The sequence below is a fragment of the Arvicola amphibius genome, chromosome 2 (genome assembly GCF_903992535.2).
Source record: "Arvicola amphibius chromosome 2, mArvAmp1.2, whole genome shotgun sequence".
NCBI lineage: Eukaryota > Metazoa > Chordata > Mammalia > Rodentia > Cricetidae > Arvicola > Arvicola amphibius.
The window spans coordinates 9,103,117-9,124,975 of NC_052048.2; the positions used below are offsets into that span (position 1 = coordinate 9,103,117).

The 21,859-nt window shown below is 38.9% G+C and overlaps 1 protein-coding gene across 1 annotated transcript in view; it reads right to left on the bottom strand.

The window, feature by feature from the left end:
* The window catches only part of Pde3a (phosphodiesterase 3A), a 282,570-nt gene that overhangs the window by 101,090 nt on the left and 159,621 nt on the right, over positions 1 to 21,859 (bottom strand). Inside the window, 1 exon segment of the mRNA XM_038319708.1 lies at positions 18,845 to 18,895. Coding sequence (XP_038175636.1) covers positions 18,845 to 18,895 — 51 coding nt within the window.

The following is a 21,859-nucleotide window of genomic DNA, read 5'->3' on the forward strand; positions in this document are numbered from 1 at the left end:
GGTGCAGTGTGGATGTAATTGATCAGTGAGAAGATCAAGTCTGGGAAAGGCTAAGTCTCTCATTTGGGTCACTTTTACATCTTCTAGCATTTTTACTTTTACATCTTCTAGCTAGCATTTTTACTGTTTCCAAGACATTCCAGTTCATGTAGAATCCTGCATCACACCCACCTAGCATCCCAGTTCATGTAGAATCCTGCAGGGTAAAACTTTAAAAGTGTGAAGTTTCATGAAATTCCCAGTAAATTATATAATTATACTTTTTTATATATAATTACATGTTATATAATATATAATATAATCTTTTGCTTTTATAGAAATGGCTTTAGGATGAATTAGTGTAGTGTGGAGCTGTTGGGCCGCTTCCCGCTGCCCAGCTCCTGGCCGCCCTGATTAGCTTATGCCCCGAAATAACAACACACAAATTGTATTCTTTTAAATACTGCCTGGCCCATTATTTTCTGCCCTTTACTCACATCTTGCTTTAACCCATTTCTAGTAATCTGTGTAGCACCACGGAGTGGTGTCTTACCGGAAAGATTCTAGCATATGTCCATCTTGGGCTGGAGCTTCATTGCATCTCTCTCTCTGAGGAGAGGCACTGTAGTCTGCCCTAGAGAGGAGAGGCGGGGCAATTGTCTGAGCCATCTACCTCACTTCCTTCTTCCTGTTCTGTCTACTCCACCCACCTAAGGGCTGGCCAAGACAGTTTCTTTATTAACAAATGAAATCAACAGATAGATAGAAGACACACCTACATCACTTCCCCTTTTTCTGTTTAAACAAAAAAGGCTTTCACTTTAACATAGTAAAACTACATATAACAAAATAGTTATAAAGCAAGAATTACAGTTACAATATTTCTATCTATTTTATCTTTTATCATAACAATGGAAAACTATAACTCTCTATCCATTCTTCAACTCCATCAAAGACTCCAGAAAGATATAATACTACCTAAGTAAACAAGAAATAATCAACTTCCAAACTCTAGAAATCACAGAGACATCTCGCTGCCTGGACAGTCACCCAAAGTTCTTTTGTACCGTTGGGGCATCCATCTTCGGCCTACAGGCCCATAGTTTCCAGCAGACGTTTCCATGAAGCAGGAAATTTCAAAGGCAGTTCAGTCAGTATCTGCTGTGTCCTGCAGAATGTCTCGCAGACTCTTTCATGAGTCAGGAACCCCAAAGAATCATCTCACCTTTAGGCAAGTTCAACAGTCCTCTCTCTGTGGGTTCTTTGTGTCCAGTTTCTGCAACAGTCCAGGCAAGAGCAGTTTCTTGCCCAAATTGCTACCAAACTCCATAAGGATCCTCTTCGATGCCCATTATCTTCTTGAAGTAGATTGGTGCTGCCAGGAGCAGACGTGTCTCATTGTCATGAAAAGCCTTAAGTTATTAAAACATTTAAGTGGAATATTCTGTAGTCTTTGAAAGATATGAAGAATGTCTATCTAACTGAAATATATCTCTATATATCTAGAAAATCTAACTAACATGACTATAAGCTTTACTATTATTGATGATTATCCATTAACAACCTATATTTCTTAACTATACATTACATTTTTAAAATGAACTACACAATCACAATACCTTAATCAGTATCAAAAATACGTATACATATAACAAAATTGACCTTAAAATCCATACCAATGCAAATTATTCCTATCTATATCATATCCCCCTTTAAATGTAAAAGAACATTTATAAACAATATTTGGGAACATGGGCACAGTTATTTCTCTCCAAACTGCTTCCTGCTGAATGGGGACGCTGTTAATCAGATCTTTCATGGTGTAACCTGTGTGCCAGGTTCATATCAGTCATCAGTTGGATGAAGTAATTTTCTGAAGGTGGTCACAGCAACCTTTCAGGAGGCCGTGGTCTGTCATACCATATTGGGATAGAAGCAATCCACAGGGTTTCATTTTCTGTAAAAACAAAAGAAGAATCTCTTTTCCAAAGTATCATATCCTTAGATCCAAATTCTGAAGTCAAGGTATTTTCAAAATATCTTTCTTGGATTAGTTCAGCAGCATTTATAAACAAATATCTTTTAGCAGCTATTGCTTCTTCCTCAGCATTTAAACAATTCAAAGAGAGTATAATAGCATACAGCATCAAGATTCTCTGTGTATTTTCCATCTTTGTACAGCTTTATTTTTACCTCTATTTCGTTTATTTTTACTTTTATTTTTTAAGACAGGTTCTCTGTATATCTTTGTCCTGGAATAACTCTGTTGACCAGGCTGTCCTTGAACTCACAGAGATCTACTTGCCTCTGCCTCCCCAGTGTTGGGATTAAAGGTGTGCTCTACAACACCTTGAACTCACAGAGATCTGTCTGTCTCTGCCTCCCAGGCACTGGGATTAAAGGTGTGTGCTACCACACCTCGAAGTCACAGAGGTCAATTTACCTTTGCCTCTCAAGTGTTGGGATTAAAGGTGTGTACTACCACACCTAACTACTTTCTTTCTTCCTTTTTTACCCTAAGAACTTTAACCTTTAGCATGCATATATTTTTAACACACTATAAATCATTTAGAGGTTTTCTTTGTTTTTGAATCTCTCTTTACTTTATCTTTCTCTCTCTCTTTCTGACCACACAAGTCTTTAAATTACTGAGCAATATGGGTAGGATTCAAGCCGTGGCTTTGCCATCTAGATCCATCCCATTCCTTAGCTTTCCAGCCTCATGGCAGAGGTACTTGCTAGAGCCATTTTTATTACCACAACTCTGTGGCGTTTCAAGGTACTTGCCAGCAAGCAAGCTGCAACAGTGTTAAACAACAATCAAAAGCTCCATAGTCAGGACCGCCTGCTTGAAAGAGTCAGAGTTTGCCCTGGCAGGACGGCCCAGAAAGCCGGCATTTTAAAACAGCACAACTTTTTTCTTGCTACAGCTGAAAACCGAAAAACATGCATTCAGCTTTTCATCAACACCTTTTAAGTGTTTCGTGGCAGGACCTCTTAAAAGAGCTGCAGGGTTTTGCAGCTAAAGCTGAGTCAGGAAGCCTCTCTTAGATGAGAGCTCTTGCTCTAGCAAGCAAAGCCAAACCCGAGAAATTGCTGCTACCGAGAAAACATGCTTTACTCTATTCTTTCCCAAGCTTTCTCAGGCTTTCTGTGGATTCAGTTATCCACGTTGGGCGCCATTCTGTAGTGTGGAGCTGTTGGGCCGCTTCCCGCTGCCCAGCTCCTGGCCGCCCTGATTAGCTTATGCCCCGAAATAACAACACACAAATTGTATTCTTTTAAATACTGCCTGGCCCATTATTTTCTGCCCTTTACTCACATCTTGCTTTAACCCATTTCTAGTAATCTGTGTAGCACCACGGAGTGGTGTCTTACCGGAAAGATTCTAGCATATGTCCATCTTGGGCTGGAGCTTCATTGCATCTCTCTCTCTCTGAGGAGAGGCACTGTAGTCTGCCCTAGAGAGGAGAGGCGGGGCAATTGTCTGAGCCATCTACCTCACTTCCTTCTTCCTGTTCTGTCTACTCCACCCACCTAAGGGCTGGCCAAGACAGTTTCTTTATTAACAAATGAAATCAACAGATAGATAGAAGACACACCTACATCAAATTAGATAGGGGATTTGACACAAATTGATGGTTACTAGTAACATTTAAAGAGGCCACACTAATTCAGAGGTAATTTTGGCTCCATCCTCCTTAACATCCCTCTGCATACACAGTGTACTGAAGTGTTGATACCAGCTAATGTTCTGTACATAAGAAATCTCTGTAGGGACAGCCGGTTTGGCAGAAGCTGCAATGGTACACTGCTGTTGGTGAAATTGCCATTTTTTTTAATAAAAGCAATTCTAAAATGCTTGTTTCCCACACATTGATAAGACTGGGGTCTTTGGAGATACTTCAGTGGTCACAAGTACTTGCTGTTTTTGCAGAGGACCCAAGTTTAGTTCCCAGTACCACACCTTCCTTTAACAGCAGCTGTAGGGTATTGTATGTCCTCTTTTGACTTCTGTGGGTCTCATAATCACAAAATAAAAATAACTGAACAAACAATTTATCAATCAATAAAAGGTGGTACAAAAAATAAAATACTTAAGAACGGGTGTTGTACAGAGGTGGCTTAGGGGTTGAGTCCTTCCTGCACAATCAAGAGGACAGGAGTCTCGTAGATTGACAAAGGTAACTTCTAGGGAATGGAAGCAGAAATGCAAGCTTGATCTACCAAGTCAGAGTGACAACATTAACAACTAATCTTGTACCACATGCCAAAATCACCTGACAGATATACACTCCCCTCATACTATTGTGATCATGCTTTTTAAAAATGTTTGTTTTAAAATTGTGTGCACATTTGTGTGGGGGAGGTTATGTGTACCTGGATATAGTGCCCACAGAGTCAAGAAGAGAGTGTAGGATACCCATGGTGCTGGAGCTATAGACAATTTTGAGTTGCCATATGTGAGTGCTGGGAGTTGAAGCTCGGGGGCTCTGTAATAGCACCTAGTGCCCTTAACCTCTGCGTCATCTCTCTAGCCCTATAACCATAGTTTATGTTCTTTCATAAAATTTAATATAAAACCTCAAAAGTTCTAAACATGCAATCAATGAAGAATGAAAAGTCAAAAAGTCTATTGTTACTGGATAATGATTATGAAATTTCACAGCACTGTCATCTTTTAGTTTTGGATTCTTATTTTATATTTAGTTTTGGATTCTTATTTGATTCTTATTTGAAAGTTTGGTCAAGGGTCTAAGTCAATAGAACATTCTATTTAACCTTCCAGGATAGCACTGTAATCCCTCAAAAAGTATTTCAAATATTTGAGAAGGACTTTGATACTGGGTCTTTTGTGACCATTAATAAGTTAAACAAGTTTATGGTCAACCTGTGTTAGATTATTTTCTGTACTTCTGTTCTTTTTAAGTTTTTCAACCATCCTTCTCTGATTGAAAAGCATTATAGGATGGAAGGGTTATTCATATATTTTACCACTATACATAATTCACACTATAATTTGGAATGTATTATTTGGAATGTATTATAACTATTTATGATTTGCAATAAAATATGTTTTAAAGTTCAGAATTTTTAAGAGTGCCTCCCATATTTTTTATAAAACAGACTTTCAGGAATACTGAAAGTCTATCTATCATTCAATTATAACAAGGCCCCACTATAGTCAACTTGTAAAACAGACTGAGAAAAAGTTCTATGTGCTCAGATTCCTATTATATGATGCATCCATGCATGCATCTATTCACCCATCCATCCATCCATCCACCCATCCATCCACCCATCCATCCATCCATCCACCCATCCACCCATCCATCCATCTGTTCACCCACTCATCCACTCACCCATCCATCAAGCCATCGATCCATTCACCCACTCACCATCCACCCATCCATCCATCCATCCATCCACCCATCCACCCACTCACTCACCCATCAATCCATGCATCCATTCACCCACTCATCTTTACACCCATTCAGCATTTCTTGAAGGAATCCTGAATGATAATCACTATAAGAGATACAAACAAGACAATTAGAGATATGGGAACCTCAACATCTCTTGGAAAACCCCACATGCATTTAAACTCCACATGCACAGGAGATGAAAGTAGAGACAACAGAGAGAAGAGTAGCAGCAGCTGCAGTGACGCCTGAGCTGCATTGAGGATTTTAAAAGCTGAGGAATGAAACAGTACTTATCATAGGTGCAGAAAACATGATAATAAAGCTACAAATTAGTAAAAGAGCCTCATGCTTTCCAGAGTCATGAAGTTTGACCTATTTTTGGATACTAAGTTGTTTAAAAACAAAAGCAGGAGCCAAAAATAACAGTAATGTGTCCTTTTCCAGGGCTAACTGATATGAATAAAAACATGTTTATATTTTAGGATGCCTTTTCTAAGTGTAGAAGAAGATGGAAGGGCTAAAAGGACCATGTGCATCAAACTGAACTTTGCATAATTCTAGGTGGCACCTTTTGTGTGGATTATACTATAGATATATCTCCTGACTTATGAAAAGCTATTGCTTTGATATACAGGTCAAGATAAACCTCTGTCAATTTCCACTGTCATTCCCATACCTCTGAACTCGGTTGTCTGAATTTCTCTTTCTTTGACCTCATCCCTTCATAGAATGCCATTAGCCTTCACTTGACTCATGAAGAAGTAAGTAATATCAATCTAAAATGCAAGTCCATCCTACCCTTCAGTGTGTAGATAAAAACAACTGTAACCACAGAATTTACTACAAGGGTCACTATAGATACAAGGTCCATTCACAGCCTTGTCCCTTATCCTTAAGTGATGTAATGTAGACACCCTTCTTTTATCTGTGAAACTGCTGAAATTGAAGTTGCTCTAGCTCCATCTCAGGCCTTGTCAGTCTAGCCAGGTCTAAGATGTTACTGAGTGGACCTACCAGTCATGATAATGACCACTGAAAAGTACCCCCCTCCCCAAGGAACTGGCTAATTCTCTCTGTGCAGAATATAGGTGAGAGCCAGACTCTCATGGTTTTCCTATATTCAAAAGTTTCTATCAAGGAAAGGGCAGAGTTAAAGGACCCTCCTGCAAAAGGCTCTGTGCTATACACTAAAACAGGTTTAAATCTTTGCATTTTGGACTGCTCACCTTTTATTAAAACAATAACAATATTCCCCTTAGAAAATGAATTCATTAAAGCTTAAAGAACCCATCCCCTGAAAGTAATTCTCATCAGCACCAATACATTAAAAGATAAGGAGAGAATTGCTTTCAATATTTTGACATCTCAACCTCTATTCATATCTTTATTCCTCTTTATTACTACCTGACAGTAAGTCACTTTAGATGAAAACAATGGCTTAAATGAGTCGGTATCGGTCACAAGTGCTAGAGAAGGAGCTTAAGCATGGCAGCACACATTTTTATTAAAAGCAGCACTCACTTTATATAGAAAACAATATTCTCTATGATGCTAAGAGGAAATTTATCAAGATAATGCAATTCTCCATCATAAAGTGAAGGGGCTCTCTATACACAGGGCAGAAACATGGGATATGCAAATGGCCTGCCACAGCGACACCGTGATTACAGCCATACATTGAATACTCGGCTATTTAAATAACACAATAAATTCATTTTTGTTTCAAGCTGGATTAATAGCAGTGTTTATGGTAATAATAAGCAAAAAGGAACAAATGCTTTTTAAGGAAATCTCATTTTGATATGACTATTTATCCTCAGAGTTAAAATAATGCTTCTCCCTCTCCTGTCTTTTTCCATAAACAAAAGCCACAGTGCCAAGATCCAACATCAGAAATGGCAAAATTATATATTTTTCTTCTTTTTGGGCATAAATAGCAATGCCAAGTTCAGTTTGTTCCATTGATTTTAAGCCAAAGATACAGCAAAAAATAGTGGAAAGCCTGGTCCCATCGTGTGTCATAGGTTTCTATTAAAGTCCTAATGTAAATTCCCACTCCCTGAGTGGCAGGACGCAGAATTACCTCTGCACATAAAAATCCCAGAGGAGAAGGGACAAGGGGGGAAAAGGGCAAAGGGAAGCAAAGGGACAAGGAACCAAGGGAAAGAGGACCCATACATTTTGGGATTGAGAATCAGTGCCGCAACTAAAATGAAGGTTTAAATACTATCTTTTAAGCTTTTTAAACATTGGTGTGTGCGCATACATGAGCATGCATGGGATCTGCTATGGCACACTTGGAGAAATCAAAGAACAATTTTCACGAGTGGATTCTTTCCTTCCTTCAATCATGTAGGTTCCAGGCCACCAGGCTCAGTTGGAGGCACCTTTACCCATTAAACCATCTGACAAGACCCTACCATCTTTTAAAAGTCTTACTTTTAACATGTTTTAGACAGTTACTATGTAGAGCAGACTGGCCTTGAACATACACTCTCAGTCTCAGTATCTGTGACCTTAGATTGCAGGCATACATTACACACCAAGTCTTACATAATATGGTTACATATCAACATAAGAAATTCCTACTCTCAACTAGATGTCAATTTACAAAGTAATCAAACACTACCCTACCTGTTACCTCAGACATTAAAATGAGAAAACTACAATGAATTCAGAACTTTTTAGAAACAGAGAAGTCCAAAAGCAGAGGGATAGCTTTAAAAACACAACTTCTCAGCCTTAGTATTTAAGTTTTAAAAAATATTTCACTAAACAGTAGAAGGTTGCCATCTTACTAACTAATAGTTCTTTAACACAGCAGTTCAGCACAATTTATTCAAGTCAACTCTAAACACATAAATTATAATAAGCTGGCCTTGAAGTGGCAATGATTTTCTTGCCTCTGCCTCCCACATGCTGGGATTACAGGCAAGTACCACTGCGCTGGCTCCTTCATCTTTAATAGTCAGCTCCTTTTCATCTCCTACTTAGAGAAATGGAGTTGTCTTTGTTTGCACATCCTCCTCACTCTCTGAGCGCCCTTCTAGAGCCGTGAACCCATCTGTATTTCAGAGCCCAGCCCCTGAGCTGCTTTCCTTAGACACTCTTTTTTTAAAAATTGCTCCCGAGGTGTGTGTCACCGAGGCTGCAGGAATGACTCTCTCTAACCGCTGGGTTTTCAGGAGTGGGAAAGGAAAGAAGACTGTTGCACAGCTCCAGCTGGAAAAAGTTGCAGAGGTTCAAGAGAGAAAGGTAAACCAGAAGAACTGAGCTGTGAAGCCTCAGGGCCTCTCAGCAAATTATTTCGAGTTGGATGTTGTTCTTATTGGATATCCTGTAATTTCCAATAAGAGCAACTTTAACTTGTAAGATTCTAGAATTTTCCAGGACTTGCCCATTGCATAGTGTATCAGCACATTCACACACATACAAATATACAATACATATACAATACATATACACATACATGTACTACACATATACATGCAAACATACATACATATATGAATACACACACACACTTCAAAACCCCAAACACCGGGACCTAGAAAATTCAAACTGACAGGAAGCTCCATTTATATGACATTTAAAACAACTATAACATGTTCGGGCGGTGGTGCACACATTTAATCCCAGTACTAGAGAGGCAGAGGCAGGCAGATCTCTGTGAGTTCAAGGCCAGCCTGGTCTACAGAGTGAGTTCCAAGACAGTCAGACCTACAGGGAAACCCTACTTTGAAAAACAATACAAAAAACAAAAAAACAAACAAAAAACAAAACAAAAATAAATAACTATAGCAGTAATATCTACTATTCTGGCTTCAGTGGTTAGATAGTTAGTTTGATACCCATTCCTTGTATTTTATGCCTTCTTTATAAAATGAGCCAGGCTTTAAATGTTGAGAACCAAACAACCAAGTAATCTGTAGTCAAGATATAATTTCCATGGGTTCTGGGCATTGACTTCAAGACTTGAAGGTTTGGTAGCAAGTACGTTTATCCCTTGGCCATCTAACTAACCCAGAATACCTTTAAAAGAAAAGAGAGAGAGAGAGAGAGAGAGAGAGAGAGAGAGAGAGAGAGAGAGAGAGAGAGAGAGAGAGAGACAGAGAGAGAGACAAAGAGAGACAGAGACAGAGACAGAGAGAGACAGAGAGAGACAGAGACATAGACAGAGACACAGAGAGAGACAGAGAGAGAAAGACAGAGACAGAGGCAGAGACAGAGAGACAGACAAAGAGACAGAGACAGAGAGCCCACCCCTTTGATGACAGTATAAATTTGTCAAGAATGGCATTAAACAATTGTGCTGTTTTCCCCTTAAAATGAGGGCAAAGAAAAAACCCTATGCCATAAATTCAATAGTAACAGCATTAATACTACCCAAATGTACATAAAAATGTCTATTCATTAATAACTAAAAACATTTCTCCTCTTGGGGATTTTAAAAAGGCATGCCAAGGAAAGGCCAACATCCTATACCTCCATCTTTTGATAGATTGACGTATGTCCATAGCCACTGTAAAGATCAACCATTTCCCAGTTCTCCACTCTTTTGCCACCCTCTTTAGTCAACCTGCGTTTTACCTGCCATGTGACTCCCTCATCACCAACCCTTTGTGGCTAGTGAATTAATCTAGCTGTAACACCTTTGCCTGAGATTTTTGCCTTACATGAGAATCTGTTCACATATGAACTATCTTCCCCCCTACAGTTTATTCGAAAGTAGAAGAAAAGCCTCAAATTTCCATTTCAGAGTACATCCTCTCAATTAGTGAAAAGTATCTCATGCTATGCCAAGAAGAATATAAAGTCATGAAGTATTTGAAAAGCATTAGACTTTGTCAGATTCAACAATGCAAAGCTAAAATGGACCTACTCTGAAGTTATCATATTGTTCTTTTATCACGGGTTAAAGGGAAAACTGTAGACCTGCAGAATTTGTTAGCAGAATTTTTATATTAATTTTAGAGGACTCTAGAAACCAAATACTACCTTCCTTCACTTTCTTGTTGCTGCAGCTTTAACTGTAAGAGTGGTCAGGACCTACTAGGGCTGAACGAAGTGACTGTTGTTGTTTTGAACACTTGGTAAAGGCAACGGCTGCTTATTCTGTTCAGAGTCCCTACAGGCAAACACCTATCATCTGTGCCAGACATTCTCATTGCTTTTTGGAAGTTTTTAAAGGTCCTACAAGGCTGTGATTCACTAAACCATTCCTAAGGCATTGCAGAAGTCATGGGAATGATACCCCCAGTCCTCCAGATAAGGTCATTCAATAAGCATTAAGCATGTCCACCAATCTCTAAACATGGGACAAGTGAAAGCACAAATGCTGATGGCAATTTTCCCTTTTATTTCTGTGGACTCATTCGATCCCTGCTTATTGATGCTCTCTGCAAAGGACCCAGGCTTTTAACAAAGAGTGACAGACTCAAGGTCACTCACCAGGTCACAGAAGCACATACTCCATGTAGCCAGAGCATGGCAGAGTCACCTTCTCTCCTAGGCCACTCCTGTTAGTCACTTCAGTGTGTAAGTGTGGAGACATAACCCTTTCCCTATAGTTTCTGAGAACATTATCCCTCTGTGAGAAAACTACGTCACAAGGAGATGGTCTTTAAAAATGAAATGTGATGTAGAGACTGAACCTGAGATCATGATGAACACAAAATGAGCAAACTCCCATAATCCTATGTGGAGTGCCAAAGCTACCCAGTCCACAGTTACCAACTCCCTCCCACCACCAGCATAGACTATGCTATAATCTCAACCAAAAGCAATTTTTCTTTCCGGACACCAATGGGCTATGTTTGGAAATCGTCTTTATTGACCATTGGGAAAAGGGACTGCCCTTGTCTCCTGCTGCCAGACACTGCAATGCACAGATAAGACAAATGGCTCTAAAGTTAACACAGCTTTCTCTCATTTTCCAAGTGAATAAAAAGCAACAACTTTAGACCCACAAAATTAGTTGCCATGTATTGATGTATTTATATCATAGGTACTCGTATGCAAAAATGTTTGTATCACTTCATTTATATTCTAGACTCAGAGGACGAAGGCAAGAAATACCTGTACTTTTATAACAGCATGGAAGCTCTAGACAGCATGATTAAATGTGATTTAAAAGAAGAAAAAAAACTTCACAGAATGAGGAAAGAACATTTCAAAAAATAGTGTCCAAACAGCACAGAACTGACAACAGAAGATATATTTGCATAGCCACTCTGGCCACTACTGCATGAGATGACAAAACGAACACCTAAAATGCATGGCGCCCAGGCACATATTTGTTGCACAGTCCCACTACACAGAAGCAGTCTGAACAAATTTCACAGTGGACCAGATACGAACACAGAAAACACAACAGTAGGTATGGAGAGAAGACTCAGTTCTCAGCATCCACATTGGGAGGCTTATAACCACCCACAACTCCAGATCTATGGGATCTGGCGCCCTCTTCTGGCGTCCATGAGTACATATGCATGACCCACACACTAAATCAGTCAACCAAATCTTGATTAGAGAAGTATCCCAAAAGGAACAATTATTGGAATGACTTCTAGGCTTGTAGAAAAGTGAAAAAGCAAAAAATTGCAAGTGAAAAACACTATTTATACAAAAAGTAACCCTGGCAGCGAAGGCTATCCAGGACAGAAAACATTAACAAGTGGTGACACACAGGGCCACTGGGAAGACGGGATAATGGCTACCGCTCTGCTCACAGTGATCCCTCATAACAGATTCCTGGGAAATGCATTTAGGCATCATACTGAAATGTATTGAGAGAAAATAACTTTAATATATTTACATGGCATTGTTCCAGTGCGATCTGGAAGACATTCATATTGTTCTTCACATTCTCTTATAAAAAATAAATTATTTAACCCAGAAAATAAATGGCACGCCACCAAATTAGACATTTATTGGCAAGTGATTAAGTGAGCCAGCCATTCTCTGGCACACTCAGCCTGAGAGGAAAGTGAGGTCCAGTGGCATCCCACCAAATTCAGCCAGGACACTGGCTAACTGGGCTGGGGAACTGCTTCCTAGTCTAGCATTAGCACAGACTGGCATCTCCAGGATGCCACAGACAATTAAGTACCTACCACTAACATAGCTCAGAGGCTGCTTTGAAGCATACGAAGAGCTGAGTGCACTAGATAACATTTTCCACCAATCTGTCCAGCTACCTTCTTGTTTTGCGCACTTCCAAATTCAATTATTTATAAACAGTGAAACCACAATCTCATCATCTACAGCAAGACTTCAGCCACAGCAGTAACTGTTCTCAGGACAACACCTTCATTCCTGCTGACAGAGACTGGCTGTGAGGAGGACATCAATAATTCACCGTAGGGGAAAGATGAATAGAAGTCTCCTAGTTTCCTGTTTGTCAAAACGATAAGAAACTTGTAGTTTCACACATTATACTGGTCCTTCCCACTGGCCCATGCACTGGGTGCTAAGTAAATCTGGGGTCCTTGAAATCCCCTCCACTTAAGCCTCTTGTAGGTTAGTGGTTTTCTGTTGCTTCTTCTTTACTTCCCACTGGAAAGATTCTCATCAACAATATAAGGGGGGAAAAAACACAATTACCTCCTGAGAATGTCATGCCCCGACTTCATGTGGTATTACTGGGAACAAGGCCACATGAAGGATCTCTGCGTGATCCTGGAAGTTTATTTATCATTTAACATTTTTTCCTATATTTGGATGAGCTAACAATTGAGAGCAGATGTTTTAAAAAGCAGAGACTAGAAACAAGAAAGATTAACTGCAAACCTGTAAGCCGGTGGATCAAGTCGGAGATTTATGGACTATGACACAAACAAACAAACCTGAATGAAGTTCTTGCTGAATCTAAACAAGGATATGCAAGTAGGCAATGAAATTTATCCAAAGCAAGATAGTATGTTTTCAAACCAAAGTGCACATCCTTAAATATTAAAATAGTACGCTTATGATATAACCTTGAAGGAGAAAGGCAAATTTGAGAAAATTCATATTTTTAAACAGTGAGGAGAATCCTTAAGAAGTCAACCCTAGTGCAGTAAAGATGAACGTTGACCTCAGATAAAACTAAATGTTCAGAGAAATTGCTTGCTATCCACTATATAAAGATGAAAACTATTTTGTTCAATGTTGATTCCTCAAAGGTTAAAAAATACCTGAAATATATTCATGTTTTCCCTTTAAAAATACATATATTTATTGTGTGTATATTTGTTCACATTCATAGGCCAGAGGGCCACATGTAGGAATTGTTCCCTTGAGCACATGGCTTCTGAGGATTGAACCAAAGTTACCATCGAGTTTGGAAGCAAGTACTCTACTAGTTAAGCCATTTCGTTACTTTCCATATTCATGTAATTCTATTTAAACAGAAAAGCATTTGTTAACTTTTATTTTACATGCGTGAGTGTGTGTCTCCATGTATGTAAGCACCATCTGTGTGACTTGGACCAATGAAGGGCAGAGGAAAGAATTAGAGAGGGTTTGTCTCCGTATATGCATGTACAGTTTGTGTGCCTGGTACCCATGGAGATCAGCGGAGGGCATCAGATTTCCTAGGACTGGAGACTCTGAGAGAGTAAGTTACCACCTGTGTGACGGGAACCAAAACTGGATCCTCTGCAAAAGTGGTGTGTGCTGTCAATTATTGAGTCGTTTCCTCCCCCTGCCATGTTTTGCTTAGAATAAACCCATGAGGATTTGTCATTCAGAACACTATGCATGGCTTTACAGTTTGTGATAGGCTACCTACCAACTAATTAATTAATTATTAGGATAAGATCTTGTCCTATAGCTCAAGTTGCCCCTCAAACTCTTTGTCTCGTGCTTTTAAATGCTGAGGGGACCAGTATGAGCCGTCACTCCTGCTTCTGCTAGGATTTCTTGATGTTAACAGTCCAATCCAGCCCTCCTTTAGATATCTACAACATTAATTCCACCATTCAAGATCTCCCATCACATCACACCACACACACACACACACACACGTAGGCATGCAGGCACCCTGCTTACCAAGGGAAGGTTGGCAGCCTATTTACCATTTTGAATGACTGGTCCCATTTTCTTTTCTAGCTGTGGAACAAGTATCTTATTTCTTTTCTAAGCCTTTCCATATATGCAAGTGATCTGGGGAGGGGGGTTATCCACTAAGTTGTTTATCTGAGAACACGATCAGTTCTGTTGGTCTGGGGTGAACGGATGGGACAGAGTGGGAGGAAGAGGTGGACTGCATGAGAGAAAACCTTACGCTCAGAAGCCTGAGGGAGCCCTTTGAGCAAAGCTGCGTTCTGCCCCATGACAGCACTTTTCACTGTCAGTAGGCAGCAGGCCTTCGAGCTGCTTCGGCCTGTTTTCTTCCACATTGTGTCTGCTGATAACTAGAAATACTCAGCCTTCCTGTGGCTGCCCCTCTCCAATCCTCCCTTTCTTTGAACAGATCTTTTCCATTTTACCGTAATCTTGGATCAACTCCTGGATTCTTGTTTCTACCACAGCTTCTTTATCAAAAGCCCTTTGCTCACACTCACTAGTGGCTTAGCGGTCCACCCAGAGGTATTTCCCATGATCCCAATTCCCCTGAGTCTGGGGTCTCAGCCTTCTTTTTCCTGACAGTACTGCACAGTTCTTACTCATTTTCTCTCCTTGCTGACTTCTGAGATAATGTGCACACAGCACCTCCCTCCCTGGCTTCATCTCAGTTCCACCAGTGAGTAATTCCCAAGAAGGGGCCTCTCTTCTGTTTTTCTTTTCAACTATTCTTCTGGGAGTCTATCTGCTGCTGTAGTTAAATTACCACATGTGCAACTGGCATTTCCAGTTTGAGATTTCCTCTCTTCTGGCCACAGTGCAGCTAGAATGGTCCCTTTGACTTCCCATGGGAGGCCTTACCCTTTCTCAGGAGTTCATGGGGGATAGAAAGGAGGTAGGGGGAGGGAACAGGAAAAAAAAAAAAGAGGGAGAGGAGAATGGGATTGGCATGTAAAATAAATTGAATTTTTTTTTTTTTTAAGGAAACCATTCATGTGAAGCTTCCTTCTGGAATTACCACCCAGGCTTCTCACTTGCCAGCACTCACCCTGAAATTCCCATTTTCCCTTTGAAGGCCTCTGTTTATGGCACAGAATCTCCCAATGCTCAAACTCTTGGCCTTCCTTACATCTCCCCTACAATCTCATCAACATCATAGGGCATTCTCCGTCTCAGCCCTGTGACAGCACCAGTCCCATGAATACTGTGTGGCACTTACATCAAGTCTTCCTGTAACATACTTTGCCCAGTAGGGTTTAAAGAGGTGCTAGACAGGAAACTCACATACACCCAGATATCTCCCAGTTCAGACCGCTAATCAAATGCTTTCATTGTCCCCACTATACTCCTCTGGAGGCTTGCATAACATCTAAAGCTCTGGTACCATTTCTATTAAGTAATACTAATTCTACTAGACAGAAAGAACTACCAAAAATCCTATTGCACTTCGTTTATTTACCAGGGTTTTTTTTTTTTCTACCAAAGGCCATATGTGGGAGTTACAAATAGAAAAATTGTTCTATCTATTTCCAATATTTATTTTATTATTTTTAGTAAAGTGTATGATTATGGGTCTATGGAGGAGGGGTATGCCAGGGGTTTCAGATGTCCTGTAGCGGAATTTGTAGGCGGTTGTAAGCCACCTGACATGGATGCTAGGAATGAGTCCTCTGCAAGAACAGCGACCATGGAGCATCTCTCCATACACACACAGTTTCTCTAATTTAAGCCATGACTACATATACTTAGAGTAAGGGCTTATAAACCATTCTAAATTAAACCAAACTGAGATGATACTTCACCAAGGTCTCCGAATCTTGGTGCAGGAGAATTGTCTGTAATCTGTCAATCGTGTTTTAAATAAATGCTGATTGGCCAGGCAGGAAGTATAGGCGGGAAAACCAGACAGGAAGTAGAAATGATGCAATGAGAACAGGAGAATTCTGGGAAGGAGGAAGTTGATTCCTCCCAGTCCTGTGCAGACCACTGAGGAAGCAGGATGTGACCTGCCAGCTGAAAAAGGTATTGAGCCATATGGCAAACATAGATCAGAAAAAATGGGTTAATATAAGCTACAAGAGCTAATAAGTAGCCTGAGCTAATGGGCCAATCAGCTTTATAACTTATGGAGATCTCTGTGTGATTTTCTTTGGGGCTTGCTAGCTGTGGGGTACCAGGCAGGACAGAAAGAGAACTAGCAAGACTTCATGTTACAGAATCTTAGTAAACTATTAAAGGAGAAGCATTCAGATGAAGCCTGCTTGGAATTCCCTTTGAAAGGCTGAACTGTTTGGTAATGTAGTATGTTTTTTTAAAGGACAGTAAGAGAAATAGGGATTAATGCTCTACCTAACATGTTGGATTTTTATGGTAGCCATGTAGGAAGAAAATTAGAATTAGGTCAGGGGCGCTGCCTAGTGCTTCCTTTATCTTTCTGGAATTTCTGAAGGATGAAGGATTCCCTATTAACAGACATTACTTCTTAGTGGGCGTTTTTACTTTGACGATTCTCATCTAACTTGAAGAATCAAGTGGGATAAATGTATACATTATTGAGAGGAATTACTCTGCTGGCTGAAAGGTAAAAAAAGCCCTTACTATGCATGATAAAATATAAATTACAGTACAATGGACCATAGAGAAGCACAGTTTTAAAGAATATATTCTTTTGGCAGTACATGTCTTCAATGAGTTACTTGGCTATTATGAACATCAAAGCATTTGGGCAGTAATTAGCAGAAACTGTGGACTTATGTGATTTACTTATTAACTATTTTAATAAATCTTTTTAATTTGTAATTATGTGTATGTATGCACATTTATGTGTGGAGTGACCCTGGGGCCCAGAGACATCAGATTTGCTGGAGCTGGAGTTACAGGGATTGTTTGATTCATCCAGTGTGGGTGCTAGGGACCAAATTCTGGTCCTCTGCAAGACTTGTTATTTCTCTTAATCACTAAACTGTATTTTAGTCCTGGACTGTTTCTTTTTATTGTTGGTTTGAAATCATAATTTATTCTGTTCATCTCAACAATATATTACCCACAGGAATTTTGCAGGAAATTGTGAATTAAGATATTATAGATGTGAACAGAGAGAGAAGTACCAGAGAAAATGGAAGATGAGAAAAAACCAGAAGACAGTGATTAGGATAATCCAGATTCAAAGGAATTTGTTTACATTAGTTATTCAGACAAAAAGGTCACAGCTCCTCTGAAAACAGATTCACATTATAATCTCAATTTTTAGCTCCAACTCCATCACTGCTACTTAAGACTGTATATCCAGTAAGATATTTTGCCTAAATAGCTTAACAGAAATAATTAATAGAAGCTTTTGATTTTTAAAAAATACTGAATAAGCATGGGTTGAAGTTTCAAAAAAAAAAGTCACAGCTTCTAAGAGCAGAATAGAAAGCATCCATTGGCTTGACTTCATTTTTCCTGTGATGGTCACAAACAGTTATCCACACACACAGTAGTGACACAGGCATGTATAGCTATAAAATTACCTTCAGTAGCAGCCCACATTTGACAACAAAACACATAAACTACACAACACGTTCACATACGTGAATCCAGAGCTAAGAATTACAACCCACATATTTTTTTGTAGAGGGGAGTCATGGAGGTCATTTTTACAGTCAGGTAAATAGAGGCTGTTATAAAAAGATATTTTTCTACATTTTTACAAAACATACTTGGAGGAAAAAGAATATCCTGAGTGTGAAACACAGCCTTTATTCAGCCAGGCAATGTAATTATGGAAAAAAAAATATCCACATTGTCTAATTAGGTCATTAAAAAACATAAATGCGTCATGGAAGCTTTTCCTTTTGCATAAGACATAAAATGAGACAATGAAAACAGTCTGGTAATATAGAAAGGTCTAGAATTTGTTTCTTTTCAAAAATAATAGGTCCTTTCATCTTTCTTTTTCCTTAGACAAAGACAATTAATTTAGAGACAAAATCTTCTAATTAGTTCAGAGTTTACCCATGATTATATTTCAGAATATTTAACCAGAAACAGGAAAATAGAGGAGGGGATAAAGAAAATACATGGAAAATTATCAAAGGAAGTGAATGAAATCAAGAGAGTGGGCTGTTGATCAAAATGCGTCCTGCAGAGTCAAGATGAATATAAAGTTCACATTCACATAACACCAAGCAATCTGGGAAACCAGAAAGGTCTCAGGAGGAAAAGACTGACATCTGCCTGTGGGCCTTGAAATCCAGGCTTTAATTACAGCTAACTTAAATAAAGACAAATGGCATGATTGTTTTGTCTCTTCCTCTGTCTGCTGATTATTATTTCTTGAATTTCACAGGATCTCATTCTTCAAAGCATTAAGAAACGAAACCTGAAAAAGTAAAGGAGAAGATATTTACCTGAGATCCTCGTGGCCCTCTTTTGTGGTCCCATTCTGAATGACCCATAAGCTGTGAAGACAAGAGGATAATAATGGTAAATCAAATGCATATTTTATGTCACCAGTATTTTTATTCTTGCTTCAAAAGAATAAGCTGCTGACCTCTGTCTTCTAATAGTAATAGTACTGAGTAGACATCATGAGTAAATTAACATGAAGGAATAAACTGTCTTGATAACTAGCATCCCAAACTATACTGGTAACAACGGTATCTGAATATCTTTGGTAGGAAGAATCTGCTATGTATGGCTTTACCCTTCTATGCCGGGGAAATTCTAGACACATGTCAAATTGTGCAAAGCTTCACTTTCATGTCAGTAAGCCTGTGGTTACCCAGAGAAATAAACAGCCTAAGTCGCTCAGTGGGGCTGTGTGTTACGCTGTCAGCAAGAGGAAGCAGAAGTCTAATTTTATTTTTTAGTAATTTTTCAACTACACATGTATATATAACTATACAAATCCATTGTCCTTAAAATTTTATACCCTTTTAAGGCTAGAGAGATGATTCATTGGTTAAGAGCTCTTGCTCCTTTTAAGGAGTACCCAGATTCCATTCTAGCACCTATATGCTCATAACCAACTGTCCTAAACGCTAGTACCAGGGGTTTTGATGGACATCCAAAAACATCAGGCATACACATGGTGCAAGACATACATGCAGAAAACATAGCCATATACATAAAACAGAAATAAAAATAAATCTTAAAAAGACATATTCTTTGAACTAAGTAAACCAAAATATAAAACTCCAGTAACAATATGTTAAAATCTGTTATCCAACAGAAGACAAAATCAGCCAGTAGGTATAATATGAGAAAAATACAAAGTGCAAGAATAATTTGACTTTAAAATCTTTAACAAAAAATTGAATGAGAAACCCCTGTGACACGATAAGGCAAAAATAAACTAAGGTAATAGTTTATGTTACTCATTTTACAAGTCATAGCTGGCCATCGTATTCAGCAGAGCCACTGCAATGATTTAATTATAGTTTGGCCAACACATGATTTGGGCAAAATTATCCAACTAACCATTATGCAAAATTAAATGTTCACAGAGTTCATATTTCTTTATGCTTTAATTTTAAAATTTTTGATTTATGGGCACTGCCTTTTCTGGTAAATGCTCATTAATTCTAATTTAAAGCTGATGAGGTTCACAAATACTAATCAATCAGTCAAATTATTAATATGGCTTATAAATATTTAAATTAGAGCCATTTAATTACTTATTCTCTAGAACTATCAAAAACAATTCTTGACACATTTCAATTGCCAGCCCCTTTGTGGCCTTGGGATTGGCTCATACTAAGAACAGGATGGAGAGGACCTCTGCACAGAATCCAGTGGCGTGATGACATGAGCTCTAAGCTGGTGGTCAAATGAATTACTAGAGTGTTTGAGAAAGAATACTTGGATAGGGGGCTGGCTCCTATGATCATCACTTTCCCTACTAATGATTTAAAGCCACAGCGTGAGAATAACCTGGCAAAGTCTGCTACATGGCTATCATAGTAAACACAAGTCAATTCATTATCTAAATGAAAATTATAATCCATATTCCATGGATTAAAGAGAGACTATTTGCCTGTGACATCTGGTCAAGAAGGCAATATTTTTCTCAGCCCAGAAAGAAAACCATGATGTTTCTCCTCTCCCCTGTCATTAATATCTTACATATGTTGATGTTTTAAACCCAAGAATAATGTTATTTCTAATGTATACTGATTTGAGACATCATGTATTACAGAAAGGAAGATCAACTCAAGATCAGAATGTGGTTTGTTTGCATTAAGATTTATTTATTTTTATTGTGTGTGTGTGTGTGTGTGTGTGTGTGTGCCTGCATTAGTTTATGCATGTCATATACATGTAGAAGACTGTAGGGGTCAGCATAGGGAGGAGGGAGGACATCAGATCCCCTGGAACATTAGTTACAGAAGGTTGTCCGCAGTCTGTGTGTGCTAAGAGTCATAGCCAGGTCCTCTACAAGAACACTGGTTAGCTGCTGAGCCATCTCACCAGCCCAAGACTGTATTATGATTTTTTTTAATGTAGACTATTGCTACTATTTTCAATGCCATCAAAAGTTACATGTGATTTCTACAGCATATGCAAAATGTAAATGAAAAGCAAATAATTCTGAACATGATAAATGAGATAAAGAAATGTTCTTAATAAGGAGGGCATCAAAGAAAAATAACTGGATGTTTCCCCCTATGGATTTAAGGCTTTAACCCTTAAATTCTATTTTTAATAAAAATGATTTGAGCTTAAATTATCATTTATTATTTCAGTGTTGAATGTATGGGGCTTATTACAGTGTTTTTTGTGATTGTTTATAATGCAGAAGCAGTGACAAATATTCTTAGAAAAACAGAACCATAAGGCAAAGGGTTTTAGAAAATGCTTAGAAGTTCAGCAGCCCACTGAAAAAGGAAGGCAGTATGCATACGGAAGCCCATGGACTTCAGAGTGAAGTACAAACTACTGTTATTCTATCAACAAGAAAGCCAGATACGCTTTTGATCACTCTGATAGATTTAGTGCTACCTCACAGATGATCAAAGCTGTCAGTGGATTAGATTTTAAAAAAGAAAACATGCATGGGCCAAGGACAACAAGGAACAGAAGTAGAAACTGGACAGTTTTCTTCGTTCAATCTATCCCATATGGACTAAATCTTTGAGATAAATGAATAGCAGCGGGGCACCTAAGCAATTCTGGAAAACCTATCTGAAAGTATTAACTCCTTTTGAGATAGTCTTTTGTTGAGAGCAGTGTGTATGACTTTATGACATGTTAAATATAAGAGAGAGAGATGAACCCTGAAAAATAATAAGGTCTGGGGATGCCGGCATGCTCTCATTAAAGAGTACATGGCTACTTAACTCAGAAGGAGAAAACTGTCTATCTGTCACCTTCTATTAACACATTTTCCCTGCTATTCACTGTGATTTCTCCTTGAAGGAGTG